The following is a 10,142-nucleotide window of genomic DNA, read 5'->3' as shown; positions in this document are numbered from 1 at the left end:
AAAAGCCAGATCTGATATACAACGTTTACTCTGACTGTCATCATGTCATCTTCAAGTAGTTGTTTGGTTTTCTGAGAGGATCTTTCTTTCACAGACGAATACATTTCACAACCGAGCATCAATCTGACTCCTCTCTCCCTCCGTCACCCTTCCACCATGTTTTTAACACCATCGATGACTTTCTACTCTCTTTAGGTTTGTCGTAGAACATCAGCACAATTGCAATCTCATCTGTCCAGTGGGAACTCACCCCATCTGTTTACATGTGCTGCAAATACACACGCATGCTCTCACACACCCTCCCTCTTCTTCACTGATTCGCACACTTTTGCGTTTTGTAAACGTGCAGAGGAACACTCCACCAGCTGAAGCACCCACCAGGCAGGCTATGACGGACAAAATCTCAGAGAAACTCCCAAAAGAGGTATTTATCTTTTCTGTGGATGTTTAAAATGGCTGCTTACACTCCCTCTGCTGGGAAAAGCTGTTCTCACTCCTTTGTTTTATTCACTCATTCCTCAACACTCGATAGAGAGAGCAGGAGAGAGACGGAGAAGAGAGATTCTGGTTTGACAGGCTGTGTGTCTTTACTTAATGACGCATACCCTTGTAACACAAAATGGCAAATGAACCGTTACTTTTCTGACTTCTGTGCCTCACATTACACTCACATTTGATCCATAAACAAAAGCTTATATCTGAGGCCCAAGACAACACACACACTTGGAAGATTAAAAAAATCCCAAACAAAGGACCTCCATCAAATCCCCAAAAAGTGTAGTTTATATTCCCTTTGTATTTATTTCTAAAAGACAGATTCTAGTCTCCAGTTTGAAGGATAAGGAGGATTTAGGGCTCTGGATCAACACCGTGTTTTCAAAGAAAAAGCAGCCTTTCATTTTGAGATGTTTGTCTTAACACCTGGTCATGTTTTTGGACCAAATTCAGACTGAAATGCGTCCAGATAGTGACTCCAATGCTGCCTTGGCCTCACAACCTGTGTGTGTGTGTGTGTGTGTGTGTGTGTGTGTGTGTGTGTGTGTGTGTGTGTGTGTGTGTGTGTGTTTGGTGACAATTAAAATGAGATTATGTCACTAAATCGATCTTACATCTTGCTGTGGAGCCTGGAAACCACTTTGGGAAATGGATTTTATTTTATAAGTGCCAGTATTTTTCTGATACTTTGTCATCATCATCATCATCACCACCATCACCATCACCATCATCATTATCATACAAAATGGCACAATACTGCATGAGTAAGAATGAAAATAGAGTTAAATATTCAGACAGTACAACATATGGTGGTGAAATACAACAAATATGATGGACTTCACAATTTTTTCTTCTTTATAAAAAATAAAAATGTACAATAAAAACCATTGTTTTCTGCACCATCTAGACCTCTGCGAGTGTGCTGCTGTGGTCTGTGTTGAAGCTGTGGGTGGGAGATGTTTTAAAAATGCTGCACGTAAAGCTCGCCTTGGGGGAAAGCCTTTCCAAGCAGTTACACCGAGAGCATTCACAAGCCAGGAATCCATGCACAATGTACTTCACAACTTATGTACAATATCATAAAAAAAAGTGTGTACACAGAGACGCAGTCCGTCATACGTATCGTCTAGTGTCCCTCCTGCACAGTATCTTTTTGAAGGACCTCCTGAAGTCATTATTGAAGATGGTGTAGATGATGGGGTTCAGGGCACTGTTACAGTAGCCGAACCAGAAGAAGAACTTGAAGAGGGTGTCTGGCACAGGACACGACTCACACAGCGTCATCAGCATGTATGTAAAGAAAAAGGGAAACCAACAGATGACAAACACTCCAATGACCACGGCCAAGACGAAGGTGAAGCGCTTCTCTCGGTTCTGCCGGCCCTTCCAGCGACTGCCCTTGGAGCTCTGCGCCTGCTTGTGGGCATCACTGTCGCTGGGGTTGATCTGGCTCAGTTTGCTTTTCCCCTTAGTGGACTTCTTTTTGATTGAGCAGGGATTCTTCACTTTATGGTCAGAGGACGATGACTCCTCTATGTCCACCCCGTTGACCTCACCTTTGTCCTCATCTTGTTTCCCACCTCCTTCCTGCAGCTCCATACCCTGCTCACCGTTCAGCTTGTCAAGGCACAGGTGCTCCCCACCTTCACCCATGCCGTTCTCCTTTTGGTTGGCTGTGGCGATGGTGGCCATCTTTGGCACCTCCTTCCACTTCCTGTCCCCTGGTGGTGCTCGCGTCCTCTTTTTGGCGATCTGGTAGATCCGCACATACACCAGCACCATGATGACACAGGGGAGGAAAAAGGAGCCGATACATGAGGAGATGACGTACCATTTATCGGTATTGATCTTGCATACAGGTTCCTCCCTGCTGTTTTCCTTCTCCATGGTGATCAGAGGAGGGAAAGATATCACAGCTGCAATGACCCAAACAATGAAGATGATACACTTGATACGGCGTGGCGTTCTCTTCAGGTTGTACTCAATGGCCTGCGTGATGGACCAGTAGCGGTCTAAGCTGATGGCACAAAGGTGAGCAATGGAGGCGGTGCAGAACAGAACATCAAGAGCCAGATAAATCTCACACCACACCTCGCCAAAGTACCAATATCCCATGAGCTCGTTGGCTAGAGAGAAGGGCATCACCAGGGTAGCCACCAAAATGTCCGCTGACGCCAGAGACACCAGGAACAAGTTTTGCGGTGCCCTCAAGGCCCGGCTTGTAAACACAGCTATGACCACCAGCACGTTACCAAATACTGTGAGCAGGATCATGATCCCCACCAGCACAGTGAGCGGTAGCGAGACCTGGATGCTGAAAGGGGCCACTCCTGGAAGAGTCAGGTTGGTGTCGTTGTCAAACCCCATGGAGGCAGATTGGCCCACTTCCTATCAGAGTTCACCTGAGGTTATCAACTATCATCCACCACCAGGAAGGACAGAGCTAGTAGCTCACAGCAGGATGGAGGGGAAAGGAACTGAAACACTCCTCTGGGGCAGATGTCTCCCTTTCATCATGTAATAGCTCTTCAAGTTCACTTAATGCTGTCTGTTCATCTGAAAATATGAGGGTGGGAAAAATCACACTTACTCACTATTATCACTCCTGACATAATGTTCATATTTACCCCAAGCATGATCTCTGCTTTCTCTCCCTGAATTACTGGTACAAAAAAAGAATATAAATAAATAAATAATAAAGCAACAAAAAGTCATCTTACCTGAGGCAGCAAGCGGTGACACAACCTCTCTCCAGCAGCAGCAGCAGCAGCAGCAGCGCCGGAGACAGGCATTTACAACGTGTCAGCGGGTAACTTCTTTAAGCAGATCAATGGGAAGCAAAGAAGATCCATGTGTCGGATGAAGCGTCAAGTCTTCCCTCTGTGTCTCCTCTCTCTCCCCGCACAACCATCTCTGTGCTGCATCTAGTTGAGCTCAGTAGCGGACCTAATAAAGCGCTAATCATGTTATCCGGGCGCTGCCGTGCTGCTGTCTGCGTGCGGAGTCTCTCTCCTAGTGTTAACCAGTGCGCCACTCCCTCTCTTTATAGCTCGCACGCTGCAAGAAGTCACCCGCTCACCCGCTCACCGGCCGGGTCACTCTTCACCTGGGTGGGATAGATGGACAACTCAGAAAAATAAATACACACAGGCAAAGATCCGGGTTTACAATAATCACTTCCAAAACAATATTTATTTTATGTAAAAGTGTCAGCATGAGGTCACAACTCACAGGATTGATATTATATTCAAATGTGATGAATTGGCTTTGAAAATAATTTGCCCACCGGTCTATAATCTCACACACGCACAAAGAGATCGAAACAGCGCGGGAAAGCATTGATTTGTTTTTTTTTAACAAAGTCAAAGAAATGCGTGAGAGCAACATTTAAAACACAGCAAATAAAATAAAGTCGATCAGGCTCAAATTAGATGTGGAAAAAATAGATACAATAAATTAGATAGCAAAAGAATAATGTTGCTCGAGGAGGGAAATGAATCAATCAATGATAAGATCAGCACATTTTCATTTGAGGAACAAAAAAAGATGTATTTGTTGTTATTTGTAAAGTGAGGCAATCAGAATCATCTTTATCAGCCACACAGGGAGTTTTACTCTGGTTTGTCCTTTCCTTTCTCAGTATTGACACAGAACAGCTGCAGCAGGGACAACAGGCTGGACACAGGTGGACAAATATTTAATGTCCAGATGTGAGCAGGATGTCTGCAAAACGAAAACCAGAATAATTGTGTTATCCTGATCATCAATTGGCTCGAGGTAGACCGGCCGATGATGACGTCATGATCTGAAGGTTCGATGTTTCGGGTCGGAACAAAATGTTGTCTAAAAGTCCCGAATTAGACTTTTTACGTTATATATGAGCAACAGGCTACCTTACCCATTGGGACAGACATTTTTTGCAGTGCAGCCGCCGGACTCGGTTGCTAAGCAGCAGCCAGAGCCACACCACGTGCATGTCAAGAGAGGCGTTTTATGACTTTGTCACAACTTAATTCATTTAGTCTCCTTGTACACGGAAGGGGTGGGGGGCCCCGAAACTTTGTCATGAGCACATCATCGTGAGTATCATGTGTTTGTCAGAGGACACATGCAGCTGACAGGATACAATCATGATTTGGCTGCAGGTTAGACAAGCAGCTGTGTTGTGTTTACATATTGTTCTATCTTTATCTCATTTCAAGCAATAAAGTTGCACTCATCTTCTCTACAAACAGTTGCATCACCTGATGGGAACTCAGTGAAATGGTGACCTGATCATTCATATCAGCAGTAATAAGACAAAAATTAAAACTTATGGGATGCCCACATTAATGTGCCCAGCACTGTTTCACTGGGGGAGGCACAATGGCGCACAATGCTTCTTGTACTGCAATATTCTTGTGCTGTCTTGTGAGAGCAGCTTGATGAAGATGTACCCACGCACAGATACGTCAGTGAGAGGACAGTGATGGCTACCATTGGGTATCAAGGTCCCACTGCAAAAACCAATGTTGGGTCTTATGATGAGGCTGCAGATGAAGTTTTCTTCTGTGGACTCTTCCATGATGGTCATGTTCGTACAAGCATCACTGAACAGAGGAATGTTGTGCCACCACTCCTGAGTCACCAAATCTTCATGCAGTTTTTTTGGGTTTTTTTTCAAATAGGAATTTTGACTTGTTCAATGGACAGCACGGTTAGTGGTCAGCACTGTCGCCTCACAGCAAGAAGGTTCCAGGTTCAAGTCCCGGCTCCATCACAGGATCTTTCTGTGTGGAGTCTCCATGTTCTCCCTGTTCCTGTGTGGGTTCTCTCTGGTACTCCAGCTTCCTCCCACAGTCCAAAGACATCAAGAGAGGACGAGGCTGATTGATACTTTAAATTGACCGTAGGTGTGACTGTGAGTGTGAATGGCTGTCTGTCTCTATGTGTTGGTCCTGTGATGGACTGGTGACCTGTCCAGGGTGAACCCTGCCTCTCGCCTGAAGGCTGCTGGGATAGGCTCCAACCCCCCCGTGACCCTCAACAGGATAAGTGGTAGAAAATGGATGGTTGGATGTTTCACTGGGTCACAAATTGCTCAAATGGTTTGTATCTCATCCATGAGAAACCTCTATTTTCTCTTATTACTCATGTCAAGTCAAGTCAGATCATTTTTTTATTCAAACGTACATCTCAGTTGGCCTCAGGGGGATTTAAAATCCATACAAGGCACCACACCAACTGCACTTTGACCCTCCTCTCAAGCAAGAAAAAACAACCCCCAAAAACTCCCAATATATGCCTTTGGTTATCTTTTTTTTTTTTTCAAATTAGAATTATAAAATTTTAATAAGCTATAAAAAAAAAATCACATTACATGTCACTGCACGTTCAACTACAGAAGCATATTAGGGACACGGAGGAGAAAAAAAATGGGAGGAGGTCGATTTTTTTCCCCCCCGCACTTCGAGAAAGAAGTTGAAATGTTGAGAATAAAGTCGACATACAATGTTAAGAAACAAAATCGACACATAATTTCTTGAATGAATGCCTTGAATTCTCTTCCAAGATTGTTTGGTTTATCCTTCGGGAACAGGCGCAGTTTTCAACACAGTCTCTTCAAAGTCCTCGCACTGATAACTACAGTGTGTTTGTGGTTGTTATCGTCTGAAAGGGTCGACTTTATTCCTCGACATTTGGACTTTTTCCTCAAAGTGCATGATGAAAAAAACAAAATCGGCCTCCTCACATTTTTTCCTCTCCTGGGTGGCCCTGATACATTTACGTATTCAACAGTTAAGAGAAATGAACTCTTAAAGACAAGATTATTAACAGGTGATACTTTGTTGAAGTCTAATAAGCTTTATTTGAAAAAAAAAATGTTGAAATATATTCACATCCCATCACATAAAATAAGAAATAAAACATAGTGCCATGTACAGTACAAACGGGGAAAACATGAAGAGATTTTACGACAATATAATGCTGAAAATGATCTGAGGAAATTTAAACTCTGCTCTCACTGACTGAGGTTTTTATTGAAGTTTCAGCCATGATGAGAAAAATGTCCCTCTTCACCGTGGAGCCATTATGGCAGCCTCACAAAGCTTCACACAAAGCAACGCGGCATCCTCACAGATACGATGGCTGCTTTGCAACCTTTCAGCAAATCAACAAGAAAGATGATTGCATCCATCAGGGGAGTCATCAGTTCCCAAACTCCCAGACCCTTCCTGGAACAGGAACCCCTTCTTACCACAAAGTCTGCCACTCTCAGCCGCGCCACAATCGAATACATCGCCTGCGCTCCACTTCTGTGGTAAATTCACAGTCACTCTGGGGAGAGTAGTGACTTGGAAGAGAACATTCCTGTGGAACTGTGGGAGGACATGGAGAACGCTGCTTATCCTCTACTCTGCCTGTGATCGGTTTTGGCGTCATCGTCCCCAGTGGGTAAAAGTGTCTCAGGTCTGGAATCATGTTGACCCCATAGGTCTTTTTCACACAACGCATTTTGACATATCCCAGTAGTAAATAACCAAAGGAAGGCCGGCTGAATTCCATTTGGCTTCCTCAGTTTCGGGGTCCTGATGTAGAGCTTTTCTACAGCACACAGCTGGAAAAACATGGGAGCAACTAACATCAACAATCGCTGTGTTCCATTCAGATGCCAACTACCTAGCAATTATGCACACACACAAATATATATAATTACATTCTATTTTACTCCATCTATTATCATTCCAGTTCAGTCCTTGATTTCATTGCTTCTATGTTGTTTGAGTGCTTGTAATGATATCAAGATAAATTCCTGATGAAAAATTTTCCAGTAAATGTTATGCAGACCCCTGGTGCTCCTCTGTCTGTAGATCAAGGAGATTCTTCAATGTGCGAATGTGAAAAGACGAACGAGAATATTTACCTCTCTCTGAGATATTAAAACAAATAAAGCAAACCTAGAAAGATTGATTTTGATGATTTAAAAAAAAAAAAAGGATAAATGTGTGGTGACAACCTGTTCGTGTAGCATGTGCATGCGGGGTAACTAAATTTAGTTCAAATATACTGGCGTTTCATTGGAAACTTCATAATGCCCCCATTTGATGAGGAGAATGATGTGAATAATTCAGTAAATCCCAAAGGGATTATGTCACCACACCATCCTTGAACCTGACAAAGACACTAAAATATGTGTTGGTTTTCTTTGAATTTGCCAGTAGTTTAAAACAGGAAATCACAAACCAGTCAAACAAAATATCACTCATATTGACTCATTTGATCTGTTTTATTCAAATGATTACAATTGGATTGATGTAGACTAATAAAAGGGGACATTCAATCAGTCGGTGTGTGAGTGTGTGTGTGTGTGTGTGTGTGTGCGCGCGCGCGCGTGTGTGGTCACAGACAGGACGTGCACCTGAGCGTGACGTATTTCTGTGACGTCACTCACACCGAAGCTGAACGGGACATGATGATGGACGTCTGACGCACGCACACACATCTTTTACCCATATGTGTGTGAGAAATGGTCAAGCTGGACACGTGTGAGTACCCCCCCCCCCACACACACACACACACGCACACACACACACACACACACACATACACACATATACATATAAAAACGCACGCACACAATCCCACGCGCCCACCTCAAACACACTCGCGTCAGCTTGATAATCCAGTCCGTCCAGGCCGGCGGAGCGGCAGCTTCGGTCCAGCAGCCAGCCGAGCGAGTGTTTTGGGGTAAACAAGGATTTAGTGGCGGCGCTCGTGGATGGATGAGGGCGCAGCTGAAGCGCAAGGATACAGTGACACCTGTCGTCTCCTGCAGGAGCCTCCCACTTCCAACCTGCTCTCAGAGCTCTGGTCTTCATCTCATATCTGACAGAGCTCATAGTCCCCTGTGACCCAGCGAGAACCCTTAGCTCCCAGGATGCAGGGTTACTGGTGGTTCGTAGAGTTTCTAAAAGCAGAATGGGAGCCAGAACCTTCAGCTATCAGACTCCCCTCCTGTGGAACCCTCTCCCAGTTTCATACAGACACCCTCTTTATGTTTAAGAGCAGACTTCAGACCTTCCTTTTTGATCAGACTGAAAGTTAGGTCTGGCTTAGGCTAGACCTTAGATGTGCTGCAATAGGCTTAGACTGCTGGGGGATCTCCCATGGTGCACTGGGCTTCTGTCTCCTCCTCTCTTTCCTCTCTTTCCTCCCGTATGTGTCATATATAAATCACACTCACATGTGTTACTCCTCTTCTTCTCCGGAGCCTTCAGGTTCCCCACATCTGAGATCCCGGGTGCTGCTGGAGGAGGCTACAGAGCCTCAAGCTGCCACCTGTAGCTCCACCTGCTCACGTCCCCGTCTGTCCATCAGTCTCTTCCCTCTCTCTCTCTCTTTATCTCTGTCCCACTCTTTCCCTCTGTATATCTGTTTTCCTCCATTATCTGTCTTTGTCTCTGCCCCGCTCTCCTGCTCTCTTTCCCCCCAACCAGTCTCCATTGAGCCTGGATCTGCTCAACGTTCCTGCCTTTTAAAAGTTACGTTTTCGTTGTCGCTGTTGCAGGATGTGCTGCTCATGGAGAATTGTTGGGTGTAGATTCATTGAAGGAGTGTGGTACTGGACCTGCTCTACTTAAAGTAAAGTGTCATGAGATAACTTTAGATGTGATTTGGCGCTATATAAATAAAACTGACTTGACTTGGCTTGACTTAACTTGATCTAACTTCAGTTTCAGGGTACTGGGCAGTTACTCTAATCATACCAGAGCTGCACTGGTGATGCTGGTTTTGACCTGTGGAGTGATCAGTATCAACCCCTGTTAAACTACATTCTCCCAACACAACTCATTTATAGGAATAAACCTCTCAGTGCATCCAGGCAGCTCCCACCTTCCTGCAATAAGAGTACTCTGACTGACCAGCAGGGGGAGGTGTTGCACTGGAGCAGGCACACAGTCGCTGTTGTGAGGAAATAATAGACTTAGACGTTTAACTCTAAGCACGGAGACGTCAGTCCATCAGTGGAAATGGATTTTTGAGCCTGTAAAGATCATCATAGGTTTTAAAAGCAACAGCTGAAGATTAGACAACCGTTTCTGATATGAACAACAACAACAAAAACCCCAATGTTTATTATGATAAATGATTCTCAGATGTATTTGCTGTGTGACCTCTGCCACTGAGCAGGACATAGAGGTTACGTTGAGAATATTTTGCTGCAGAAAGAACTGGAACATCTATATTTCTTTCAGGAGCTTTAAGTTACAGGTTGAGTTGCCAATTTCATCCCATTTTTGTCTAATTGCTTTGATAGATAATAGATGAGACACGCGTGTGCGCGCGTGCACACACACACACACACAGTGTTGACAGTCTTGACAAATAATTTGGTAATAATTCATATCACTGTAGCATATGGAGCATAAAACACAATGTTGTTTGCAAATGCTAATCCAAACTCTTTAACTCATATACAGTATATGAAAAGGAATTTTGGCACATGAGCAAGTTTGGAATCCACTGGCTGATATTACAGTTTTTGAAGCCAGCTTAATGTCTTTCACCTCATATATTTGGGATTTTCTCACATTGGTTCTTGCAAATGCTTCTTGTACTGCAATATTCTTGTGCTGTCTTGTGAGAGCAGCTTGATGAAGATGTAC

The 10,142-nt window shown here is 44.2% G+C and overlaps 1 protein-coding gene across 1 annotated transcript; it reads right to left on the bottom strand.

Annotated features, from left to right (window-relative positions):
* Positions 1-379: 379 nt before the first annotated feature.
* adra2a (adrenoceptor alpha 2A) lies at positions 380-3,476 on the bottom strand. The gene is made up of 2 exons (XM_086210135.1): positions 3,216-3,476; positions 380-3,051 (listed from the first exon to the last, which is right to left on the bottom strand). Exon 2 carries the CDS (start codon positions 2,860-2,862, stop codon positions 1,609-1,611), a length of 1,254 nt encoding a protein of 417 aa, XP_086066261.1. The 5' UTR covers positions 2,863-3,051; positions 3,216-3,476; the 3' UTR covers positions 380-1,608.
* Between the last annotated feature and the right edge of the window lie 6,666 nt (positions 3,477-10,142).

This window comes from Aulostomus chinensis, chromosome 8, assembly GCF_037954235.1.
Source record: "Aulostomus chinensis isolate RoL2024-O1b breed Wild chromosome 8, RoL_Achi_v1.0, whole genome shotgun sequence".
Taxonomy (NCBI): Eukaryota; Metazoa; Chordata; class Actinopteri; order Syngnathiformes; family Aulostomidae; genus Aulostomus; species Aulostomus chinensis.
This window is presented reverse-complemented; position numbering and strand designations above follow the sequence as displayed.